At 35.6% G+C, this 24,956-nt stretch overlaps 5 protein-coding genes across 7 annotated transcripts; 3 read left to right on the plus strand and 2 right to left on the minus strand.

Moving 5' to 3' along the window:
* Positions 1-80: 80 nt before the first annotated feature.
* LOC107268549 (protein mini spindles) lies at positions 81-11,005 on the minus strand. Of its 2 annotated transcripts, XM_015741436.2 has the most exons (34): positions 10,756-11,005; positions 10,255-10,321; positions 9,991-10,184; positions 9,716-9,922; positions 9,516-9,635; positions 9,253-9,431; positions 8,973-9,196; positions 8,667-8,861; positions 8,400-8,580; positions 8,188-8,300; positions 7,895-8,102; positions 7,500-7,812; positions 7,195-7,413; positions 6,941-7,124; positions 6,679-6,879; positions 6,380-6,616; positions 6,149-6,311; positions 5,906-6,075; positions 5,665-5,829; positions 5,303-5,575; positions 5,028-5,231; positions 4,816-4,951; positions 4,534-4,727; positions 4,264-4,463; positions 3,970-4,113; positions 3,596-3,769; positions 3,367-3,529; positions 3,141-3,299; positions 2,861-3,048; positions 2,625-2,787; positions 2,376-2,549; positions 2,142-2,291; positions 1,891-2,062; positions 81-1,770 (listed from the first exon to the last, which is right to left on the minus strand). In XM_015741436.2, exons 2-34 carry the CDS (start codon positions 10,309-10,311, stop codon positions 1,646-1,648), a joined length of 5,949 nt encoding a protein of 1,982 aa, XP_015596922.1. In that variant the 5' UTR covers positions 10,312-10,321; positions 10,756-11,005; the 3' UTR covers positions 81-1,645. The 2 variants fall into 2 exon arrangements, with proteins under 2 accessions (XP_015596922.1, XP_015596923.1); XM_015741437.2 differs by lacking the exon at positions 3,970-4,113 and having other exon boundaries at positions 10,756-11,004.
* Positions 11,006-11,648: 643 nt separating this feature from the next.
* On the plus strand, positions 11,649-17,261 carry LOC107268569 (nuclear fragile X mental retardation-interacting protein 1). The gene is made up of 7 exons (XM_015741486.2): positions 11,649-11,853; positions 12,029-12,459; positions 12,543-12,734; positions 15,935-16,245; positions 16,359-16,585; positions 16,662-16,841; positions 16,904-17,261. Exons 2-7 carry the CDS (start codon positions 12,043-12,045, stop codon positions 17,185-17,187), a joined length of 1,611 nt encoding a protein of 536 aa, XP_015596972.1. The 5' UTR covers positions 11,649-11,853; positions 12,029-12,042; the 3' UTR covers positions 17,188-17,261.
* A 128-nt stretch (positions 17,262-17,389) lies between these two features.
* Positions 17,390-20,176, plus strand: LOC107268570 (target of rapamycin complex 2 subunit MAPKAP1). Of its 2 annotated transcripts, none has more exons than XM_025085859.1 (7): positions 17,390-17,703; positions 17,905-18,045; positions 18,143-18,420; positions 18,504-18,673; positions 18,745-19,038; positions 19,096-19,337; positions 19,415-19,547. In XM_025085859.1, the coding sequence occupies exons 1-7, from the start codon at positions 17,631-17,633 to the stop codon at positions 19,420-19,422; spliced, it is 1,206 nt and encodes a 401-aa protein (XP_024941627.1). In that variant the 5' UTR covers positions 17,390-17,630; the 3' UTR covers positions 19,423-19,547. The 2 variants fall into 2 exon arrangements, with proteins under 2 accessions (XP_024941627.1, XP_015596973.1); XM_015741487.2 differs by having other exon boundaries at positions 17,407-17,703; positions 19,426-20,176.
* LOC107268571 lies at positions 19,872-22,311 on the minus strand. Its single transcript, XM_015741488.2, has 4 exons — positions 21,908-22,311; positions 21,665-21,848; positions 20,720-21,130; positions 19,872-20,606 (listed from the first exon to the last, which is right to left on the minus strand). Exons 3-4 carry the CDS (start codon positions 20,841-20,843, stop codon positions 20,173-20,175), a joined length of 558 nt encoding a protein of 185 aa, XP_015596974.1. The 5' UTR covers positions 20,844-21,130; positions 21,665-21,848; positions 21,908-22,311; the 3' UTR covers positions 19,872-20,172.
* A 1,063-nt stretch (positions 22,312-23,374) lies between these two features.
* LOC107268578 (calcyclin-binding protein) lies at positions 23,375-24,951 on the plus strand. The gene is made up of 2 exons (XM_015741497.2): positions 23,375-23,615; positions 23,755-24,951. Exons 1-2 carry the CDS (start codon positions 23,595-23,597, stop codon positions 24,421-24,423), a joined length of 690 nt encoding a protein of 229 aa, XP_015596983.1. The 5' UTR covers positions 23,375-23,594; the 3' UTR covers positions 24,424-24,951.
* The last annotated feature ends 5 nt before the right edge of the window (positions 24,952-24,956 follow it).

Below are 24,956 nucleotides of genomic sequence, written 5' to 3' on the forward strand. Positions count from 1 at the left end.
TTCAATACCCATCCTCAAAGAAAAAGTTTTTCTTGCTTATGAGCAACGATAATATTGAGAGAAGAAAAAAAATGCAATTCTTACTGTTTTAATATATATTCGGTCCCTGTCCGTTACAATGTTTACATATTTTCTGTCTAACAATTGTTTATTGCAAATATGATGAACTATATAATAGTCTCGTTTTGATAATTTAGATAGTAATGGTCATTTCGTACTAAAATAGCGAAAAATATATCCATACACTTATAAAACTGAACATTTTTAAATTTAAAAAAAAATGTAATTGAAAGGCCAGAAAATTAACCATGGATGGACCTGCCAGATTAAAAAGAAGTTTCTAATAAAAATGAGAAGACAAAAACAAATATCGTGACAAGCGTAAATAAGTCTCCTAGATCTTTCAATTAACTCTTAATATAACACACTATGCATTATCGGCGACAACGACCTTTGCACGTCACATATACATATTATAAAAATAATACAATATCTAACGTTAAATCGTACCGTGCGACTTACCTGTCCTTTCCGTTACCTAACATTCTAATCGCGTATTTAAAAATTTCATAAGTACGGACAATAGGACGAAAAAATTGTAATAAATTACGAGCGCCAATCAAATTTAAATTAATGAGGCTAATTAATTAATCACCTAAATTAAGGCACAGTCTACCGATAGGCGTAGTCATGAGATAGCTTTAAGCATCGATAAGTTATCAGATGAACTTCTTGAGGTGAATGATTGCTCGTAGTTACATTACGCCTGCCACACTCGTAGACTTTGCCTAAGGTTCTACGGTGCCATTAGTTAAAATAACATGATAACCGACGGAATCGCATAAAAAAAAAAAGAATAAATTGTAAAAAGGAGAAATCATCATATACAATCAGAGCGCATGGATTCATTTTTGACTGATTTGGTATGACGATTCTTAATGAAATTGGGACAATTCGAGGGTGAAGACAGCAAGATGAATTAACTCGATAATCACGAGTAGCATATTAATCAATAAATCGATACTTGTAACACGTGAGTATCATAATTCGTTAATAATAATTAGTATTCGACTACACAATAACTAACAGAAAAATTGAGAATCAGTGAGAAGGAGTAAGAGAGTCGAGTCTCGGAGTGGGAGAGAGCTGTGTGAGGATTTATCGGCCATTTTTGTTTATCTCATTGTTCATTTTCTCTATTTTTCCCGACTTCTTTCTTCTTCATCTAAAATCTAAAACCCCTCTGACTCTTCGTTAATTATATGTTTCAGTACGTGTCTTTTATTCATTTCTTTTTTTTTCGTTTATCTTACTATGGCCCAATAAAATAAATCGCGTTATTTAATACTAGTCCTTCAATTTTATAATATAACGAGTGGCTTGTTTTCAATTTTTTTCTCTCGAGTCATTGCCTCAATCTTTAACTAATTTATATTATCTTTTTTTAGCTTATTGTTCTCGAAAGCGAACTTGAAATAACGTGATCTACAATCTGCTTTTTTTTCTTCATCCGTAGAAACAGATTATAAGCCATTATGGGTTGCCTAGATTGAAATTATCATGATCTCACTTATCGACGGAACTTAATTAAAGGATTCGGCTGAGAACTGATCTGATGAAATACTTGCTGTAGTTTACGAGGTACTCATGTGGGATTCGACTGGCTTGTTGTTGTATTCCATTTGGCTTCAAGGCTTCGAAGTCTCTCCAATCTCAACATAGGGTCCATCAGGGATTTTACTTCGTTTGTGGAAGTTGGGCTTACGGAAGCTGTTGTTTGTCATAAAGAATAAGAATAAAGACATTAATTCAAAAGAAAAAAAAAAGATTTAAAGAAGCAGTTTAGGCAATTTATCGTCTCTGCGATACAAGATATATATTATTAATTACCTGCAGTATATTGATTGTTTGCTGATATTAGTCCCTGACTCTTTCTCTCTTGATCAATCTGCCTGAGACCCTTCTCGATGAAGTCCTGGAAGAACTGATGGGATTGCACTAGGTAAGGTTGAACATCAGCATCTGGATACTGTTGCTTAAAATCGTACAATTGTGCCAAACCCTAAGAAACCAGAAGGTTATCTGTTGTATCACTGCTTATGTTACTCAAGTTGAAAGTGAACATTACAAGGCTATCATACCTCCTGAGCCTGATGCTTCGATCCAATCTTAGTAAATATTTCAGAAAGCTGCTGATGCGTAAACTGTGCCAAATGTCTTTGCGATCTGCTGATAGCATTAGACTTGCTACTTGCTCTCGAAGCAGAGTTAGGATCATCTGGCTTGCAAGTCTATCGAAACGAAAGTTTCCAATGTAGTCATTTTATTAAATATTCATAAGAACACCTTTGATAAATATTAATAACTTCTCTTACCGCAATTAGTCTTATGAGGTAAGAATGTAGTTCCGATTCCTTAGTATTGTTCACGAGAGTCAAATGATTCAGTAGACTGTTTCCTTTTACTTTAGTCATACCGTGTAAAATTGTTTTAATAGTTCTCATTGGAGTATCAGACTTCCTCTTCTTCCACCACGACGAAGGATAATCCTACGAGTAACAATAGCAACAAAATATAATAAAAAATACCCCTAGGATCATTACAAAACACTTATTTATACTTGCCTTGAAGAAATGATGAACCTCCAGAAGTATTGCATCATAATCCAAATCAGATGCCCAAGCTGGTATAGTTTTAATTATTTTCCAGAGACACTTCATAATCAGTTCTTCGTACTTCGGTGGCTCATTAGACTCAGTGCAATCATGTAGCAATTTAATCAAAACACTAATGAAGAAACCTTTGTCATTAAGAAAGCCATATCTTATACGTATTGATAATTTTGTTCTTTTATATTCACCATATTATATTGGTATGATCAGAATGATCAATCATCTTCACAACGATACTATTTATCACTCGGTTGTACGCTTCCGGTTCGTTATGTCTATCCAATTTATTTTCTGCCAGAAGACTTATCATTTCGTGCACGAGTTCCTTCAACTGGAGTAGCGGAACGTTCTTACCCAGAATACCAGTCTCATAGAACTAAAATTTATAAAGATATTAAAATAGTATATAAGAAACACATTTAAAAAAAAACTCTATTAGCATCCGTATTCTGTTAGTGTTGCTCTTACCGCAAGAATCACCATAAATGTAGCACGGAATCCTTTCAATACGTCATCATTATTCTGATGCAATGAATAAGTTTGCAGTAATTTAAGTTGCATAATAATTGAGGAGATAAACTTGTCTTCCTTGGATTGTAGCATTGATGCTTGATGACTGTGCAGAATCTATAAGGAGAATAGTGATAAGTAACATCTCGTAGACCGTCATTATTTGATTTTGAATATTACTAACACTTTCAAAGCTGTTCATAGCCTGAATTGCTACAGGCAAGTCCAAGCTAGCCATTGCCAGGATGTTGCGGTCCAGATTTTCTTCCTTGGTACAATGTGCTGTCAGAAGTGATGTCGATGGAGATTTTGGAGAGAATAATTTTGGCGCGATGATTGGTGCAGCTCTTGAAGAATCAAACAAATTTTATTATATAAAATAAAAAGTTCCTAAAAATTTTTTAAATACTTACTGATTTTGTATCCTATTAGGATGTTTTAGAGGTTCATCCAAGAAGCCAAGATCTGGCTCGACAAGTTTTGGATCCTTACATACAGCTGGACCAGTGGATTCGATTTGCTGTAGTAAATTCATATCGAGACAGAAGGGTCCAGTGACTTTGTTGTGTATAGATTGTGGAGAGTATCTAATACAATAAAAGTAACATCAATATCCAGTTTCTTAATGACAAATATAATATTAAATACAATCAGACAAATATTTTTATGAGAAGCAAAGCAATGTTAGTTATGCAATGAATGAAATTTTTGTGTAGTTATAAAAGAGAATTAAAAATCCACCATTAAATTTATCAACGTATTAGCGAATAATTTAAAAAGCACAGACATTTGTGTCATGTTCAAGTTCCCATTGCTGTCCGGCGGTGCATTTTTCTCTGTGCAATCTTCCTTGACCTCGATAACCAAGCTCTCCTTAACGACAGTCGCCTTGCAGTTGTTGTCATCCTTTGACGCAGTGCATAATTCTTTCCTGGATAGCACGACGAGAAGCAAGCGCATGCAATAGAGAGAACGCAGCGAACAAAGATGAAAAGGATAGTGTGATGAAAGACAGACCAATAAAAATAAAAATAACAGAAAGCAAAAGAAACATCATTTTAAACTCAGAAGGCGGACTTACCGTTCGTTTGATATATCTACAGGTGGTTCCTGCATCTCATCGTTTTCCTCTTCGTAATCCTGCTCGACTTCCTCAGCTGCCGCAACAGAAACCGAAATTGGGGGCACCACGATGCGCGCCGAAGATGCAGATTTTACTGGACGATTCTTAGCTGCTCTCTTGATCCTCTCGTCTAGGAGTGATTGATCCTTTTCAGATATCTGAAAGTATCAAAATAGATAATATATGTCGTATAGATAATTGATAAAAAAGAAGAAGAACGATATGTACCTGTCCAACTAGTTTGAAAACTCGCTCTCCCTCCAGGAAGTATGCCTGGACGATACAGTTTAGTGCTGCATTTCTCACGGAATTGTCACGGTCTGCTATTTGCTTGGCGACCTCCTTCAGGGCTGCTGATGGTGATGGCTGACAAACAGTGACGCCATAATTCTCGATCAATGAACCCAGTTGATCCAGACATTCTGATAAAATAATAAGTGATAGAAAAGAGATTTAATAGTTTTTCCAAGAGGAGTTATACACTTTTGTAGAATTTTTCATTGTGCTTACCTGTCCTTTGTCTAGCATTTTTAGACTTTAATCCTTCCATCACATACGAGAATAATTTACTCACTGGGTAAACAAGAGCTATTTGTTTAAACAAAGCTCTGACACCGTTCCTCACAGCATCCTTTGGATCGCCAATCTGTTGAGAAAGATAATTAGCTTTTGCTTAGATTTTTATCTTTATTAAATATGTCAAACGTTCAATAGATACTCGCCTTAATTATTAAGTAAGGGATAAAGGACGCCGCTTCACTCTCCAGCATGTGATACTGATCTTTTATCAAAAGATTGAAGACAGTTTGCAGGTAATCCAAACCTTTGAGCAAAACTGAGGGATTCGTATCAAAGAATCTCAAAGTGAGCCATTTGAGAATCAAATCCAAATTCGACACAAGGGCTTTACTGTTTCCTGCTAAATCCTATATGCCAACAAAATAAAATTATACAATCGATATCTATTTATCATACAAAATAACCTTAATTCCCTCACCTCGGTCAGAGATTCAATGGCTTTTAAATGATATCGGAAATCAGAATGGAACATATTAGCCATAAGTGTCTTGTTGACATTTGCCGAAGACATAAGTTCCTTTAATAAATCCACGAATTCTTCGCGTGGCGTCGTGAAATTCCATTTGAGAACTTTCAATTTTTGCTCGTCAATCACTCGTTGATGCTTCAGATTATTTATAGCTAAAAGAGGACTCGTGTCCACGTCATCATCCTTCTTCCTGGCACTACTAGGTTTTGAGGCAGCTCCGGCCTAAAAAAAATTTATCCAAAATAGGAAAATCAATCCATTAATGTATACATTGACTTTCTTTCCTTTGAGTCGAGAAAAAAGAATAATACTTTTGTTTTCACTGTAGCCTTAGCTGCTTTTACAGCACCACCACTCTTTACGGTTTTCGCCGGTGCAGAATCTTCGACTGGTGGTGCTTTTTTTGGTAAGGGCTTCAAAGGTAAGTTAGGACGGGATTTATCCAGGGCTGCTAGAACTACAGTCTTTGACCCAGGCTTTAAACAATAAAAATATTTAGTAAAATAAGAATTTTGGTTTTTATCATGATAATAAAGTAAATCTGGATGTTACTTTTAATTTTTCTGTAGTACGAGTCATGGATTCGTATGATAAATGAATCATAAATCCCAGTACGGCTTCCTGTGCGTTTTTCCTCACATCAGAGTTACGATCCTCCAGGTTGCTGTATAAGTGTGGTAAGCATACTGTTAATTCCTCCTTAGGAATTTGCTTAACTGGAACTGTCAAAGAAAATCATATAAGAAAAGGGCGAAAGGGTATGCAGAATATTTGGGAGTACAAAGTGATAATTACTGGTGGGCAATTTCTGAGCTAGCCAATTCCATAATTCAATCCTCAGGGTTGGCGAGCCTGATTTCAAAGCATCACAAATCATTTCTGCCTCAAAAAATTCTTTATAACCGCACTGATCTCCCCAGGTATTGATGCAGGCTATGGAAGCGCTTCTTATCCAATTCTACAAGGATATTCATATTTAGAAAAGAAAGTTCCTTTACGTAAGGTATCTGACAAAATCTTCCAAACCTTTGAGTCACCCAGACATTGGAGAAATCCGGGGAATAAAGTGCGAATGTGTTGTTTCGCAGGTGGGCCCATGGCAATTGCTAAAGTCTGGCAAATTCCTAATGTCGACTGTGCAATTTTACTGTTACTGTCCACCAGCCGCAAAGCCAATCCCTGTGGAAGGTCGCCGATAGAGCCTTTGATGAATTTGGCTTCATTCAATAAGGTATTCACCTTTTGCAAACCCTCATTGCGTACCTTGAAATTTATACAAATAGTTAACAATCTAGTTTAAAAAGAAGCAATTTGATCCTCCTTACCTTCCAATTCTTATCAGACAATTCCACAAGGAGATTTTCTGTTATTTGTCCGCTGATGTCTACTCTTGGAAGAAGATCAGAAATATCCGGTTGGCTGCCAGAAACCTTCTCTTCGAGTTCAGTATCCTCATCATCCACCTGAGCCTTGGTTTTCTTACCTTTAGCACCACGAGTAGGCGCTGGTGGATTCTCTCCATTGTGCTGAAACATAAAATATAATATTTAATCTCTACTCTTCCTGAAGTAGGTATTCGTTAAATACCTTTTCGCATTCTTGTTCAATCTGCTGTTTCAATGCAGGTTTTTCATTCTCGAAAAAGACAAGCAATGGTTTACCCATGAATAAATATAAGGTTCCCAAGAGAGTTATAGCGGCGGTCCTAATGCCAGGATTAGTAGCAGCCACGGCTTTCTTAATATTCTCCATAATCGATTTAATATTAATCCTGGAAAATTATCCACATATAAGATAATGAAATCAAATTGTGATCATTTAATGATAATGGCAATACTCACGTGCAGCCAAAGTCCATCAAAGCTCTGGATAACCAAAGCAAAGTTTCCTGCTGAACCTTTGGATTCTTTTGATTAAAAGCAAATGCAGTGATTTCATTGGCGACGGCCTCGAAGCTCGTTGCCTCGGCAATGGCAGTCAGGGTATCCGCAGCTACGCTACTATTTTTCGCATCACCTAATTTCTCTGTGACATCCATTATGCAATATTCGGAAACAGTGCTGCAAAACGATAAGTAATGTTGAAGTTAAAAAATATCAAAGAATATTACTATTTGTATGATACACTAAACACTCAAATAATTTACCTAGTGAAGGTGTAATTTTCAGCTAGCATCTTCACGATTTCCAATCGAAGCTTGAGTACCTGAAAGTTTGTATCTTTGAAGCCGGGCTTCTTGGCAAGGGTGCGTACAATCACTTGCGAAGACACATCAGCGGGTTTCATATCTTTAATCGTCTCCAAGAGCTGCTCCACAGCTGCCAATCGTGTCTTCCAGTTGCTATCAACCAGACCCGAGATGATATCGTCTGTTAACATCTGTGCGGCCATTTCTTCGATTTCCTCGTTACTGTAATTCTTCTCAGTCTGCACTTTAGACATGGCTGTCTTCTTCGAAGCTTCAATAACAAGAGAAATTAAAAATTAGGATTTTGTAACAGAAGTATTTACTTCAGATAATTATTTTAGCGCTAAACTCACTCGGGTTCGTCGTGGAAGATCCTGATGGTTTCTTTGCCGGAGCTTTCTTTGTTGTTGTATTAGGTCTTTTAATAGCTTTTACAGTTTCTGTTTCCCTGGACTTCGCAGATGCTTCCACTTTTGCCGGAGCAGTATTGGGTCTGTCTGCAGCCTTTCGCGTTCCTGGTATTTTTACCAAGATAACAGCCTTCTCGGAACATTCCTTAATCTGTCAAGTAACGAAGTATACATTTCGTAAATTGATATTGCAACGCTGATCGATTTAGATTTCATTCTCCTTATTTCTTGCCTACCTTTGTCATCTTCAGATTGTCCAGGTCAGTCAGGAACGGTGAAATTGCCTTCTCACCGACAAGTTTCATTGCTGTTCCTAACGCTTCCGCCGAATTATCCCTGACTGTTGGATCTGTGTATAAACAAAAGAATTAAATATACAACTATTTTTGAGTCAGCGGCGCATAGCTACATGAACAAATTGAAAATATTTTGTATATAAAGGAAATACCTGGCTCGTTCAGAGTCTTCACCAAGCCACCAGTATAAGCTTTAAGTAATTTTTTATTTAAACTCGTCGGGGGTGTTTTGGTGAAGCATCGGGCCAAGAAGGCAGCAGTTTCAGCCTTCACAGCAGGATTTTTATTTTCTAGTGCAGCCAGGGAGTCCTCCAGGATTGTCTCGATATTGATCTTAACAACGACAAAAACCACTAAGTTAAGAGAAATTTATTAAAAATATTCCATGTCCACCAGAACACCAAGGAAATTGTACTCACACTTAAAAAAATAGCATCGGCAGCTTCACGAAGTACCTGCACAACATTTTGTTTCTTCTCACGGAATTTCTCCAGAATTGCCGGTAAACAGGCAGTTGCATAAGGTTGGAAGCGTTTCTTTAAACCGGTAGCAAGGCCTACCATGCATTTTCCAGCTAGAACCACCACCACGACATTGGCGTCCTTGGAGATGATCTGCACGATAAAAATATAAATTTTAATTACATTCAATTTCGTACACCGTCAGAAGATTTTAATATTTACTGAATTCAAGATTTTAATTAAATGCTTAAAGTACGTATTTACCTTCTTCAAAGCACGAACAACATCACCATAGTCACCACTCTCAAATTTTGGATTCTTCGTCAGTGTTTCAAGGCTTTCCAAGGCCTCCTTACGTTCCTGCCATTTCTTAGCCTCAACCTTCTCCAAGAAATCCTTTGGTAACTTTGATAGAATGTCAACAGGCTCCAGGAGTTCATATGGATCAATATCCGGTATATCCACGTCATCAACTTCTTCCCTCTCATCTGCGAGAATTCGAAACTGAAGCCTGATTGCATTCGCTTGATTACTTTTTTCTTACCTTCGTCAGTGCCATTAGTTGCAGTGTCAGCTACGCATACAACTTTCGGTTTCTGAGATTTCAAATACCGCGTAGGCACTGCTTTCTCTTGCTTCATGTTATTAAACTCAGTCTCCAGCTCAGTGACTTGTACTGGTTTTAGGGTATTCAATTGTTGCTTTAATGGGGCGCCGATCCACCTGAAGACAAAAGCGTTAAATTAAGATAAAAAATGTTTAGATCATTAAGAAGTTTGTGTTATAAAATGAAGTATAATCAAATACCTGTAAATTTCGATGATCATTGCTTTACCTTCCTCTCTTACTGTTTTATCACGATCCTCCAGGAATGCTGGCATCTTTTTAATCAGTGGTTTGACATTTATCACCTTAGGACCAAACTCTCTGTATTCAAAAAGTTGTACATTACTTTATGTACAGTATTGGGTGCTATACAATTTTGAATCATTTTAAATTATCAATACCGCAGTGCAAGAGTTAATGCAGCAATACAGGCAGAAGTAATTTTAGGATTTTTCGCTTCTGTTCCTTTCAGTAGTTCTTCCTGGACAGCCTCATGCTTTTCAATCTCAATGTACATAAGTGTAATTTGTACAGCAAGATCCTTTGTTTTAGCCTTTGGTGCAGCAATACACTTGGCTACAATACCATTCATGACTTCTCCAACAGTTCTAAGAATGGGATAAGAAATTCCATGAAGTGAAAGAGTCAAAATGATATTCTCTTCTCAATGACATACTTTCCAGCCGCAGCAGCATTCTCCACATAGGCCAGAACAGCCTCAAGACCTTTTTCTTGCGCAGCAGCATTACTGTCTACAACAAATTTCTTTACAAGACCCAAGAATTTGTTCCACTCTGATGATTTCTCGTCATCGATTGTTCGAAAAGTCTTGGCACATTCCTCATACCCATGCAATCTTGCTTTCCAAAGCTGTTGAAGATCATATTATTAAGTAATAATACAAGGCACATATAAAAATATATCAAATAAAAATATTCACCTTGTGCACGCATCTGTCTTCCACCGATAGTTTAGTATATTCAGTGTCCTCCTCCATGGCTAAGACACTGCAATAATACTCAAATAAACTTATACAGTACAATAAGACAATATTGACAGCATGAAACCTCACTAACAAATCTCCTTATAAATGATAAATTATATAAATATGTAGGTGGACAATATACTGTAGAGATAGCTCTATGCATTATTTTAATACTTAAAAATTAGTCATTGAAATGACAATGTAAAAATGATTAAAAGGATGCTGTTTAATGTTTTGATCCATTTTGCATATTTGTGATACACGTTAGGAAGACTATATATAACCAATATGATCCAATTATTTACATCAAAACAGAGAAATCTGGATAATAATATAATGTGAAAATCTTAAGAGTAGCTAATTATACCAAAAAATAATCTCATTTGGCAAGATTGTTCCCGCTACTATGATGATTTTGGATTCGGTAATGAATCATCGACGAAAAAGACGTCTTACCTCGTAGGCGCTTGCTTGAAACTGTTACTTAAATACTTTTATTTAGGCTTGACACTCTCGAAATACAACGGATGAGCCAGTAACCGTACAATTGACAAATCGATTTCTTGGAGGTAGAACGTGCACCATTCGGAAGACCTTTCAGCGGCCATTAAATCTTTACATTTAATTTTCAAATGGTACGTTATCCTTGTAACTGTCAAGCAAAATGCAAACAAAAAATATGTCTACAGATTATGCTCGGACTGGCTGTCGGAATGTCTCTAAATTCCGTCACTTGCTTGAAAACTTTAGCAAAATTGTCAACAGATGGCAGAAGATGCGAATACCTGTATTCTTTTTTTTTTTTTTTCAAAAAACAGAAATTGATTTATATGTATAACACTGATAAGATCAATGTCGTTTAATGCTTAGAACAGAGTATTCAGTATAAAATTCATTGAATAAACTTTTAAGTCCAGAAGATAAAAGTTGAAGTATGAAATTGAAAAAAAATTATGGTCACACAACGTCCATTACGAATTTTGTAATCATAATCCTCCTATACACTCTCTAGACTTATTGCCGCATTCGGCGATACAAATGGTAACCAAAAGTATTCAAATTTGTTTGTACCGATTTCTATTTGTCTTAATATAAATATGGCTTTGTGTTACTATTCTTGTAGATTATAGTTCATTGCAATTATATGCAATGAGGGAATGCATAGGAATACGAGATTATTGGATTATTCTATAACAGATAGTTAATAGCCAAGATATTGTTGTGTAAAAAAAAATTTGTACCGTATTTGAATTTTTGTTTGAATTCGATGAAAACGTACTTGGAGAAGAATGACCTTTTTTGTCTGCATTATAAATTGGACAAACCGGAAGTCTCCTTCGTGGAAGTACAAAGCGAATGAACTCTCATGAAACAAACTCTTTAATGGCGGGTGGGAATTCGTTTGTACCGTGCACGCTCATAATATTTTTATAATTAGTAGCGTCGGTAAATAGTGGATGCTCAATCATTGTTCAATCAATTTATAAACCGGTGTGTTTTGAACATTCAGCGGTACTTGGAAGTTCTTTGGTATCTAGTTTACTCGAATCCTCAGTAAGTGAATAAAGAACTTCTAACCTTTTAATAGGAAACGCGTTATTCACGTAGTGATAATAATTGATATTGTACTGTCATTAAAAATACTTTAACGTCGTACTACATTAGGTTGTATATGTTCCTTTAAACTGTTGAATAATGCTTATTGCTTATTATCGGCTTTGTAACTTAGAATCTCTCTGGAAAATGAGTCCATTGAATAGAGGACCACTACTTGGACCCAGAATGCCTCCTGCAGGAATGCGTCCACCACCTCCTAGGTTTGGGGGCAGACTACCACCACCTGGTATGCCACCAAGAATGCCTCCCCCAATCAGTGCGATGTTTGGACCAATGAGACAGAGAATGCTACCACCACGTCCTGGTCCACCAAGGCCTGGCCCACCACCACTGTTTGGACCTAGAGGACGAGGATTACCTCCTCTGATGCCACCTATGATGGTTCCCAGAGGCATGGGTCCTCGAGGTCCTCTTATGCGTCCAGGTCCTCGAGGTATACCACCACCCCAAGGATTGCCGCACATGAGACCCAGATTTCCTCCAGGTGCAGTGAACCCAAAGGCAAAAGCTATAAACAATGCGAAGAAAGTCAGCAAATTGGAGGTACATACAATTTGTTTATTTCTGTTCTTAAATCAAATATCTGATTATAATGTTTTCTTATGAGAATATTTTGTATTATCCAGGAACTGGAATTAAAGAAGCCATGGATGACCGACGAGATACGCAGTGAAATCCAAAAGAAGAACAAGCTCTATGCTAAAGCAAAAAAGAATAAGGATGCAAAGGAATGGGAAGAATTCAAAGACCTTCGAAACAAAGTCACCAGGATGATACGCGACGCAAAGAACGAGTATTTGGCAAAGCATCCTGAACAGGTATGTAAAACTTCCAAATAAAAGTCAATGGAAATTTATAATCTACCCTATACGAAGTGTCTCACATAATCCATATATCCTTCAGAGAGTATGAATTTCTATTGACATTACAAGCAGCTAACAGCGATTGCTTCCATTTACTGCGCCCCACTAGGAGTTCGCCCTTCACGGGATGAGGATAATGCGCAGTACCCTCTCCATTCAAATATCCAGTGTGTTGCATGGCGAAAGTCCCTCATTTTTAGCATGGAGACTTTCAAGACTGTCGCTCGAATTTTCTTCCTTTGGTCACGATAGTAAAAAGACTAAAGCTTTATTCCAAGAGAAGAAAAGAAGCCAAAAAAAAGATATCAAACCAATGTCAATCATTTTTAAAAAAGAGTTTAACAAAAAAAAAATACGTCACGGCCCCATTGGCACGATCAGCAACTTTCATGGATTGCTTTGGTTTACAGGGTGGTCAGAAAACAGTTCAGGATAAGAGTACAATTGAATCCGAGGGTGTTCAGAAAACAGAGAGCGCGACTGAGCAATCAGAGCAAATGGAGCTTACGAAGGAGACGCAGCCTTCCAGCGAACGGGCACAGTCCTAAGCTTTTCAAGGCTACTCCTCTTTTTTGTTTTTCTTTTTTTTAATCATTTCTTTTTTTTCTAACCATTTCGCGTTACGATCCATAAGTGCAGATCGTATCGAACCGAATATCCATAGCGTTAGCCGTCAATCAATGTCTTACGACTTTGTAACCGATTATTATCATTGTCACGGTCCGGCCCCTTCGCATATGAAAATTCTTTTCTTTTTTTTTTTTGTAATTAAATACCTTTTTTGTTTTGTTTTCTTTTCTTTTTGTCTCTGCGTGTTACATAAAATCAAATTTCGCTATTGCTAATTGATTTAAAAAATTTCTTTAAATATACAAATTTCAAGCTTAAAATTTTCTCGAGTCGTCTGACGACGACTTTGTTTCTCGTCCAGTTTGGTATATTATCTATTCGCAAAATCATAGGATTGTATATACGGAAGAATTAAATAACAACGATCTAGCGTAATGAATAATCATGAAACTTAGCCGCTTATTTATCTAATCAATCAATTGAAATATATGTACATAGACTATTAAAATTTAATATAATCGCTATGCACAATATGAAGGACACGTCGTAATGGGCCAATATATCAGTACTTTATTATTAATTTTGGTTGCGTTGACTATATTTTCCAATACGTTCAAACCCAGAAAACCCCTAATATAACCTCGGCATGTTTTTTCATATTTTATGATTCTACTGAGTCATAAAAAATGTTCTCCGTTACAAATAGTTGCTATACACAACAAATCTACTACCACAAAATTCTTATCCACTAGAGTTTTCGGAAAATTTATCAAGAACAATAATCAGTGCTTATAAAAAAAACTGGAGCACGAGGTAAAGAACAGAATAAGCGAAGGGGCTTAGCCGCATTTTCTTTTCTTGTTACAAACACCAAATAACAATCAAATAAACGAGCAAGTCAACGTGTTACAATAACAGGATTAAAGAGAATTCAAAGAATTGACACAAATATAAAATAGAAAAGTAACATTGAACACGTGGAAAAAGTATAAGTATTTCATTGTCAGGGAATTTAGTTGATCAATTTAAACGTATATTAATAACAACCGGAAAGCAAAGTTGGCCTTCGAACGACACGTCAATATCGTGATTATCATTATTATTAGTATTATCGTTAACGTTAGTATTTTTAATAGACATTTCTTATTTCTAACTCTATTTTCTCTTTTTTTCCCCTACTTTGTTTCTCCCTTCTGTAATATTATCGAAGAGTGTCACTAATTATCCGTGGATTTTCAATCTTCGAAGGCTCCTAAATTGCTCTTCAGCCAGCGCAGTGCTTCGGGGTACGCATTCCACTTGCCGTTAGTCGAAGTGATTCGACTAATTAAACTTACGAAGTAAAGTAAAGATAACGTTAAAGTAAAACCGTAAACTGTAAGAGTTCTTTTTTATAGCCCCCCCCCCTCCCCTTCAAATCACGAGATTCTGCTCTCAAATTTTCACCGTTTTTTTTTTCTTTTCCTTTTATTAGGCGTCTATTCGTTGTTTGTAAATCGTTGTGTAATTTGACGGTAAAGAGTGCAAAAAAAAGATAAAAATTACAGAATGTAATTGACGATTAGAAACGGATGGAGCACGCACTCTGTATGTTTATAATAATTCCAGAAACAGACACACACGCCACTATACATTAATTGAAGACTAATCAATATTGAAAGATTTAAACTGAGAAAAAGAAAAGCAGTTTACGAAAAAATAAATATATATAGATATAACGGACGCGAGTGCGACAAATTTGTATTTAAGATTCCTATTGTAAGAATAAATCATATTTCTACAAGTTCTAATTGACGGATGTCTTTTTCTTCTTGTTCTTCTTTTTATTCTTATTATTATCATTGTTTTGTCTCTCTCGTAGAAATTAATTAGGTAATTAATTGGCATACCCTAATGCTTAAAAAATCACTAAGTTATGTATACATTGGATAAGATTGGTCATTGGATACATTAACAATTAATTGAATATGTTGAACAATATTTAAAATACATTACTCATTGGCATTGTGCACTTAACAGTAATAATGGAATCTTTCACGTGAAGCATTGTTACTAATTAGTATTGTTGATTGAGCTAAGAGCGTAATTATCAGTCTTTCTCTTCTGAGATTGTCACCCGGAGGCGATTATTCATAATTTTCAAGAAACAGGCCGAACAGCTTAAATTATAATTGCTAAAACACGGGAAGTGGATGAATTGCCTGGTAAGCATTTCAGTCTAATAATTTGAAAATTAAAAAAAATACTCTTTCTCTGTTTTAATAGGCACTTACGGTCCGCCCCTGTAAATACCACTGGCTTTATTTAATTATATTATTGCACTTACAGATACATAATTTAAGGAATAGAAGAGGTATTGAAATACTTAACATTATTCTTATTTAACAGTGGTTGCAAGCATGGGGCTGTACGTAAGAGCACATCCTGAGGGCACGTGGTGGCTCTTTCAGTAATGATAAGGGAGAAGAGAAAAATGAATAATTATTGTATCTCTCTGTTATTGGATTCTTGTTCATTTATTGGGGTGGTTAGAATGTATGTCAATCAGGCCTACGAACAGAGTATTCCTTGAAAATATTTTACAGGCACATCTGTATAACGAAGAGGATGAACTATACGACATACGAGATGAGAATTATACAAGTAACGAGGAGGAAGAAATAGAGGTTGAGGAACATTACTGCGAGGTCTGCGACAGGGAATTCACAACGAAGGACATGCTAGCCAGGCACAAAGCGGAGCATCGCGTTTGTGGCATTGATGGATGCATTTTTGCAGCTCATCCTAAACTGATAGAGAAACATATATCAATGCAACACTACACTGGACTCTATGAAAAGATAAAAAATCTCTCAACTCCTGAGGACGTGCAGAAGTGGATTGCTGAGAGAAAAAAGTAAGTAGGTTTACTTGCAGATTTCTTTCATCTTTCTGTTTTAAATTCTTGTGCAATAAGAAATAATGGATTTGTTATAATTAATTTTTTTGGGGGCCTATTTGTTTTTGTAGGAGATACCCCACGAGGGCCAATGTCGAATTGAGAAAGGCTGAGGAAGCTGAGAAGGTATGTCGAGGTGAGATTATTCGACGGGAACGTGCATTGAGGCAAGAGAAACCAGGAAAGGTATCAAAAGAACGAAAACGGAAATGTCGAAAGAGAGTTGAACGTGTTAAGGAAGTCGCAGACTGTTCACAAGTACAGCTTTACAGGGGTCTCGTGTGTTTCCCTGGAACAGGTAAATTTTTTTTTACTTTGACTTGTTTTTTTCTTCATTTCCGCATTTGAAAAATTATTATTTCTTTTCTTTTTAGAAGTTCTCAGAGACCCGCAGCTCCTTGGTGATGAGATGATCCCGGAGGAGACAAAAGTAGTAGAAACAGAAGAAGAAGAAAATAGCAAAATTTCTGACGACGAAGAAACGGTTGTTCCTATAATTAAGACAGAACGATGTATTGGCTTGGTTGCTGATTATGGCAGTGACTCTAATGAAGGTAGTTAACTTTATAACCAACGATTTACCAAACTGTGTCAATTGATGCATGGATATTTTTAGACGAGCCCCCTGACGAAGTTCCTATTAAGAAATTGAAACAAGAATCTCCAGAACCTGAAGCGACTCCTTCAGTGGAAACACAAATATATAAAAAACCTGAAGAAACTAAAAAAACCTATCAATCCAATAAACGTAAAACCACAGAAATTCCGCAAAATAATAAAAAACGTCAGCCTTATCGTACCCAATTATTGAATAGACTACTGTCGCGTTCGATTCAGCACGAACGGAATTTGGTATGCCAGTGTATAAAGTATATTGTAGAGAATAATTTTTTTGAATAAGAAAAAAAACTTGTAAATACTTTTGTTACCTTGTGATACTTTAAATTATAAAGAAAACATTTCACGAGTGAAAATTTTAATCGTAATTAGGAACGTACATAATGACCAATTATCTTATTGATTTTGAATACTCATCTTTTACTAACAAGTTTATATGGAGGGGATGTAGGTAAAGTCATTCTTAATGTTATCATACGGTTCTTGTCCATGTTAGGGTTCCAGAACCCTATGACATCCCGGACAACCTACTGTCGCTTGTCTTGTTTTCTGTGAACATCATTTTTATTATGAAATTGTGATGTTGCACCATCTCGATTATGTTATGCGAACTTATTAAGCAATGCGGGGCTTAGAAATCAATGCGGTGTTCCTTGCAGGAATGAAAGAATTGTGGTATTTCTTAATAAAATCACTGTATAGTCAGTAGTGCATCATATGCAAATATGGCTCTGTACGATAATCAACATTGGCTTTTGTCGCACATCAGGGATAGCTTTATATCCACAGACGATACAGGTGCGAAATGTAATTGATCTAGGTTATGTTTGTGATCAAGGAACTGTCATTCAAAAAAAATGTGACATTTATTTTTAATGTACTATCTTGTAATTTGTGAATGGCGCCAATTTTAATTGAGCGTTTAATTAAATCGTTTGCTATATAAAAATAGATCACTAATATTTTATAGATTTAAGTGTGCAATGTTTTATTTCAAAGGAATGTGTGAGGTGGTTATGCTGGGAGAGGATTTACCAAAACAATTTAAGACTAATGGATATTTGAATTGCTATCCAGGAATGCAGGATAGCGATGATGAAGATTTAGATACTTTGGCAGAGTCGTACGACATACCGATGGGTATATTAAATTTTGTACTACATTACAATATTAAGTATCTGTTGATACCAGTTTTCCTTTAGATCCTGTTATTACATGTGTATTTCTATATGCTTAGAGATGGATTTTGGCCATAGACAGCGTTCAAATACAGCGCAACGTCTGGAAAAAATGGATCTAGAGCGGAAACAAGCTGCTAAAGTAAAACATGTAAAATGGGAACCAAATCCAGGGAATATATCTTCAGCTGAGCAGTCAGAACTCTTTCAGCGAAAGGATTTTCGTAAGAAAGAAGAGAAAACAAATAAACGACACTCCTTACTATCAGAACAATTAGAGAAATGTCCAAATCTTCCACAAAATGCTTTCACAGATTATGCACGATTCGACGGAAATGTATGCAAATGTTATTATGTATATTCAGTATATCACATTGAATTCAATTTATAACTAATGTTTTATCTATGATTATTGTCTAGGCACAAGTTGGAATTCTAGCACGAAAATACAGAATATTCATGTGCATGCTGCCCAAGGAGCAACGAGCATATCCTCAGCAGGTTGTAGTAATAGCTACTGCCAAAGTTCAAGAGTTCATAGGTTTAATCTGTTTCAAATATGCAAGTGAACATCCAGATCATCCTTTGAAGTAAGTTCTAACTTAATTGTATAGAAATACTTTAAAAGTTCTACAAACCTTATAAAAGATTTTTCATTCAGAGAAGACATTACAAAGTATGGTCTTTACATTACTGAAGATGATGGTGAAGTGGATTGGGATTTTCCCTGCTTAGATCCTAGAGAAACTATATCGAAGTTTGAATTTACTACATTGGGTCTTGTAGAAATGAAGCCCAGTGACAGAGCCAGACACAATACTATTATACCTATAGAAATACAAAATGAGGATGATCAAGCAGTAAAGGAAAAAGAACAAGAAGAAGTTGCAGAGGACTTAGCTAAAATGGAAGGCCATACCACTGCAATGGAAGCACCTCTATATCAATTATATAGGTAGGTTTCACTTGTCAAACTTTAAAGGAAACATGTAACATTAAATTATCATTACAGGGTATATATAATTAATAAAGTGAGAGCAAAGACTGAAATTCATCTGGGAATTTCTGGTGAAAAAATTGAAATTGATCCAGTTCTGACTGGAAAAGGTGCAGGACGATTTTGGAATAGACAACGTGCCGTCAGCTATCACATAGATAATATTGCTTGGTGTGAATTGATTGAGAACAAAGGACCAAAGACAACATTCACATTAGTATACACACCGCATTCCAATACATTGGATGCCATTATAGGTAATTTACTTAAAAAACAAATCCAATTCCAATGTCGTTGAATTTTAAATCGTTAATTAGGGCAATGTCATTTATTGATCTGTGATAGGTTCAGGAGGACATCACTCACTTCATCAGTCAGCATCTTTCAAAAATCATGATTTTGAGGCAGATTCAGCAACGGCGGAGGAAATTGTGCGTAAAATAAATCATATCCTGGAATTACGGAGTAGTACATCAAGAAAGGAATATCTGGCACAAAGGGAAAGGAAAGCAGCAAGACGAAAGAGCTTCCACTTGCACAGATGACAACTCTATCAGCTGCTGTACTCAATTTTAGAGTACCTAAAGACTTGATGAGGCAACCCATTTTTCAAAATGGGAATGAGCAGAAGCTAATGTTATTTTGGAATGTGGAGCGAATGTTGATAAGTAAAGCGATAGCGCCACTTACGCCATTGAAGACAGTATTATTGTAAATTCACATTGTTATTGGTCCTTTTTTTTAATTACATTAGTAGTACGCAAGATATTTTAATAATGCAGGATGCTGAATCTCGATAATAAAATATTTATATATAAGTATTTGATACAATATACAATTATGTATTTGGTGTTTAACAATAACTAGATGCATGTACCAATAGTTTGAGACAGTTATCAAGAAGTTATAATCCTGATTAGAATCACATAATGTGAAAAGAATTCAAGACAGTGGAGCATATTCACAGTTGTAAGTGGTGCAGAAATAGTTATTAAGGTTACAACCGTTGCTTCAAATATAGCTTAGCTTCTGTAGTATTGTATACAAAGTAATTGCACCATATGATAAATAAATTTATGGATAATATACAATTTAATCAGTTTCCCTTATAATTGTTATGGTAACATCCTTAACTTTGTCTTCCATCATCTGGATAAATATGTTGTTCAGTCTGTGCACACATTTATTCAACATCACTACTTTGTCTGTAACGTCACTTAACTTTATACCATTGCTACAAATATGTTCATAATTTGGTCGTGCTAATAAAAATGATCTTTCACTTTCTGAAAGAACATTCAAGTCAAGATCTTGCCCAGAACGCAATATATTATCTTTCTGTTTAGTGAGATCTTTCCGTTGTCTTTTTCTGGAGCTCAACTTCTCCTGCCATAATTTTCTTTCTTGCTTGAGACTCTGTATATATTCTTGCAAATTAAATGCTTCTTCAATCTCATTATCTTTTGTACATTCAACGTCACATAATTGTTTCATTCCATCATTAAAATTTGTAGTACAATTAGAATCTAAAAAAAATAATTAAAAATAGATTATTTTGAAAGGGCATTAAAGATCCAAATAGACTCTTGACTACCAAGCTAAGATAAACATAACCTCCACGTCGATAAATTTATCTCACCTATTATAGGAGGTGCAAGCGATCGCCTTTGAAATATAGCAGATTTTCGTTTTTGAATTATTTTCTGCGATTGAGGACTTTTTTCACTCGTATTTTGTACAATAAATCCATTACATTCATCCATTTTTTAAATATTTTCATATAAGGTATATTCAAAACCTATTGCGCACGCAGCTAGACAAAAGACGGCGGATACGCGTACAACCACGTACAACTGACAGTGAATTTTAGAACACACCCATATTGAATATACATATAAACATTAGCTGTCTGGCACTTGGCGCCACTGAATTCTAACACTCAACGCTCTAACCATACTGGAATCCGTACTGCAGTGGTGGAGGCCGCATAAAGAGAAATATCAAGACACAGGCGAGTGTAAAAGGCTGCTGTTCACACACTGTACAATGTCTGGAAAAGTTTAAGCTGAGATAAAGCAGTGCACACGGGAAAGACAGCCAATTTAACATAATCTGAAATAGTGGCACATATATCTTATTTCGAAGACTGCTAAATAAATTGGCGGACTTGACCGCAGTAAAAAGTGATTTTAAATCACTTATCACAAGTGTTATTTAATGTATAAAACTTTATAGAAATCCAGAAATGATTGCAAAAGTTTAGTACAGATCGTACTGATTTAACTATTGTGAATTGCTTCAGACTCCTTAAATGATGAATTTAAAAATCGAGGCTATTATGTAATTGATAGGTATAGCTATTCCTACTTTTGTGTGATAAAAGAATAGCGAAACCATGAAAGAAATAGTTTTGCTTTTAGGATAATTTCAATATGAACAAAACACAAAAATATAGTTTTATATGCTGAACTTTTTAAATATATTTGTTGTGTTTTATTACTTAGTTCAATAGTAAAAATGTTATAATTGGTATATAATATTTACAATTTAATTATCATAAATAATTAGTAATGCTAACTATTACCAAATATTTAGCTGGCACACTATTACTTGTACGTTTTGTATTTCCTTCCTTCCTTTCATTATGGCTGTATCCCCAATGGGGGACATGTGCCAGTAACTGGTCCTAATAATCAAGGTTGGAAGTTCGACACTAGATGGCGATGTACCTTGCGAGACGGGCCTTATTCAACTCAGCGTGAGGGGACCTACAAAGTTTATACAGCGAACCCGAACAGTGTTGGGCGAAATCCGTATAAATACTCACTTAAGTTTTCATATGAAAACCCATTGGTGAATGCCGCTGGAAGCTGGGCGCGAACCTCCAACCTTTCGGTCGACGTTTTGTATTTCAGTGCTGGCTTGGCTGGCCCTGAATGCGGCATTACAACATTTTTGCAGGTCTTGTACACCACATGCGCAGTTCATTTCGAAAAGGACAAACTCCTACTCGTGGTGAGTGAGACAGCTCCGCGCTGGCCGGGTCACTTTCGAATCACGGTCTTACATGAGCCTCTCAGTGCACACATCGATTAACTCCACTTTTTGAAAAATCTTAAATTTAAGTGTCAAAGCACTTGGTATAGTCATAACTTTTTATATTTATAATAACTTTCCTGAATAATGAAGATTAGCACCATTAAACGGCACAATTTTTTTGGCCATTGAATAATAAGTAATTTACAATATACATTACTTCATCGCATTTCTCAACTTTTTGTTGTATGGAGTTAATCGATGTGTGCACTGAACGGCTTACATACAGGTCTTGCAACTCGCCCAATTTTCAGCGGTGGGGGTAGACGTGGTTTTGAAGCATGGCACATTTTAAATTTTAGTCACAAGCGTCGCTGCGATCGAGTGACCCCCTTATCTATCTCACTCTACAGTCAGCTGTGGGACAGAGAAATAGGAACGGGCCCCTTATCTATCTCACTCTACAATCGGCTGTGGAAGAGAGAAATAGGAACGGATCGCTTGATCGCAACGCCTCTTGAGGTCATGAAGCGAAATGAAAAATGCTTCTAAAAGAAGACTACCCCCTCCAAGGGAGTTGCAAGACCTGTACGTACGACCGTGCTTCGAATACAGGCGTACGGGTTCCAGTATGGTTAGAGTTCAGTGCTTAGCCCTCTATGGGGGTATAAAGCCATAAGGAACAAGAAGAAGAAGAAGAAGGAGAAACATTAGCTGTGCTCAGGAGTACAACGCTGCGGAGCAAATACATCTGATTGGTTAAATTTGCCACCTTTTGCCAAATTTGCTATCAATTAACCAATTGAATGTGATTGCTGTCTTAGCGCAGTTTTCTATTGAGTCCCGGCTATTGGATTTCAAATAAACCAATCATTCTTCGTCAAATAATTATAGTGCTGCCTTTTTATGAGCACTGGTAACATATGAACAATGGCGGTAAAATATTTTAGATCGAACAATTTTTGTAATTTATGAATTAACGAAACATAAATAAACAATAACAAATATGGAAAGTATAATTTAATTATATTTAAATCAAAGAAAATTATATTCTACGTGCTCAACAGCTTTACATTGTAATATTTGGACGTTGACTACATACGTTCCAATATACTTCGATTATCTTCTGTAAAGTCTACTTATTTTAATAATAATATCTGCTGTAATTATACAAAACTTGAGAGCAACTATACATGAGACGTTAGTGTATAATGGCAGTCTCATAAATATATTTATGTTAGATTTTTTAAATCTTTTTACATGAAATTTGGAAACAATTTCCTTCACAATTTCGTAGTGAATCTAGAACATTCTTGTTCTACGCTGCTGGCCCATGCTGGTCCAGTCGTAGTCATTGTGGTCATTGTCAAGTGATAATCACGTTGAGCAACGTTGAACTTGTATAGGTAGTGTATTATTGAAGAGAATCAACTTGTCTCTAAAATATTGTGGTTTTTTTTTACGAAAAGATAGAGAAAATGACATCAAGGGCTGACGAGGTAAGAATATTATAATTTGATTAATCGATTCGAAAAAGTATTATATTCCTTTCTATAATATATAACCGATTCTTACAAGGAATTAAGATCGGATATTGAAATTGACCAGAAAGTTATCAGACACTCGTCTTCTTTTTAGATGAAATTGGATATTGACGAGCTAAATGCTTTGTTAAAACAAGCATGTAGACAAAGATCGAAAGACATTCTTAGTCTTGAAGTCAGACGACTTGAAACCGAATTGGCAAAGATAGTGGAGCAGAATAAGATTGAGAGTAAGCCTGGAAATGTTGTGCCTAATGCAGGACCTAAATGTTATGAAGTCAAGCTAAAGAATTATGCCTGGGATCAGTCTGACAAGTACATAAAATTGTATGTTACTTTGAAGAATGTACAGTCCCTTCCTAAAGAAGCTGTGTTTTGCAATTTTACTGATAAATCAATAGATCTGCATGTCCTTGGATTAGATAACAGGAACTATCAACTTCCTATAAACAATCTTTGTGAAGAGATTGATCCAGAGAAGAGTTATATTAAAGTTAAGTCAGATATGATTGCTATTTTCTTGGCAAAGACAACTAGTAAGAATTGGTCTCATGTTACTGGGGTAGAAAAGAAAATTACTGAAGCCAAAGCACCTTCTGTACCTAGTATGGAAGAGGATAGTGATCCAGGAGCAAGTCTAATGAATCTTATGAAGAAAATGTATCAGGATGGAGATGATGAGATAAAGAAAACGATCGCTAAAGCATGGACGGAAAGTCAAGACAAAAAGGCATCAGGTCTTGGTGATTTTCCTTCATTATAAAAAATGTCTATATTTAATCTCTAATATCTAATAGTGAAAGCAAATTTTGCTTTTAAAGTAAACTCAAATGTATAAATTGATATTCATAGATAAAACATGCTATTGTTGTAAGTACATCATGAACTATTTAGAATGTAAATGATTTCCACTTTAAGAGATAGAACTTTAGTTCATTAAAATATCTTTTTTTTATTCAAAAGTGCCCAGTTTCCGAAAAACATTTAAGTATTTGTTTTTATTCTTAATATTTGTGAAACATCAGAATCATTAATATTTTTGTAGCATTACTATTAACATCTTTATATCGCAAAGGCACACAATTGAAGTGTATGTTAGAAAGATAAGATAGAAAAGACATTTGGTCAATCACACAGAACGCTTAATTTTATGAAGGAATTGATGTATGTAATAATAGCAATTTAAAAAAGTGAGACTAATTTCCCTAGTACTGTTAAAGGAATGACTGTATTACCAAAATTGTACTTCAATTAAATTAAGTTCAATAATAAAACATGTTTTTGATGGAAACGTAA

This window comes from Cephus cinctus, unplaced genomic scaffold (genome assembly GCF_000341935.2).
Source record: "Cephus cinctus unplaced genomic scaffold, Ccin1 Ccin1_scaffold0564, whole genome shotgun sequence".
Classification (NCBI taxonomy): Eukaryota; Metazoa; Arthropoda; class Insecta; order Hymenoptera; family Cephidae; genus Cephus; species Cephus cinctus.

Coding starts and splice junctions, on each gene's coding strand:
- LOC107268549 (XM_015741436.2), bottom strand. CDS start 10,311: ATGGAGGAGGACACTGAATATACTAAACTATCGGTGGAAGACAGATGC. Junction 9,197..9,252: donor AACTAATGGCACTGACGAAG/GTAAGAAAAAAG, acceptor GAATTCTCGCAG/ATGAGAGGGAAGAAGTTGAT. Junction 8,301..8,399: donor GAAGACTCTGAACGAGCCAG/GTATTTCCTTTA, acceptor GTTTATACACAG/ATCCAACAGTCAGGGATAAT.
- LOC107268569 (XM_015741486.2), top strand. CDS start 12,043: ATGAGTCCATTGAATAGAGGACCACTACTTGGACCCAGAATGCCTCCT. Junction 16,246..16,358: donor TGGATTGCTGAGAGAAAAAA/GTAAGTAGGTTT, acceptor TTGTTTTTGTAG/GAGATACCCCACGAGGGCCA. Junction 16,842..16,903: donor TGGCAGTGACTCTAATGAAG/GTAGTTAACTTT, acceptor GGATATTTTTAG/ACGAGCCCCCTGACGAAGTT.
- LOC107268570 (XM_015741487.2), top strand. CDS start 17,631: ATGGCTCTGTACGATAATCAACATTGGCTTTTGTCGCACATCAGGGAT. Junction 17,704..17,904: donor TATATCCACAGACGATACAG/GTGCGAAATGTA, acceptor TTTATTTCAAAG/GAATGTGTGAGGTGGTTATG. Junction 18,046..18,142: donor GTCGTACGACATACCGATGG/GTATATTAAATT, acceptor CTATATGCTTAG/AGATGGATTTTGGCCATAGA.
- LOC107268571 (XM_015741488.2), bottom strand. CDS start 20,843: ATGGATGAATGTAATGGATTTATTGTACAAAATACGAGTGAAAAAAGT. Junction 20,607..20,719: donor GCTTGCACCTCCTATAATAG/GTGAGATAAATT, acceptor TATTTTTTTTAG/ATTCTAATTGTACTACAAAT.
- LOC107268578 (XM_015741497.2), top strand. CDS start 23,595: ATGACATCAAGGGCTGACGAG. Junction 23,616..23,754: donor TGACATCAAGGGCTGACGAG/GTAAGAATATTA, acceptor TCTTCTTTTTAG/ATGAAATTGGATATTGACGA.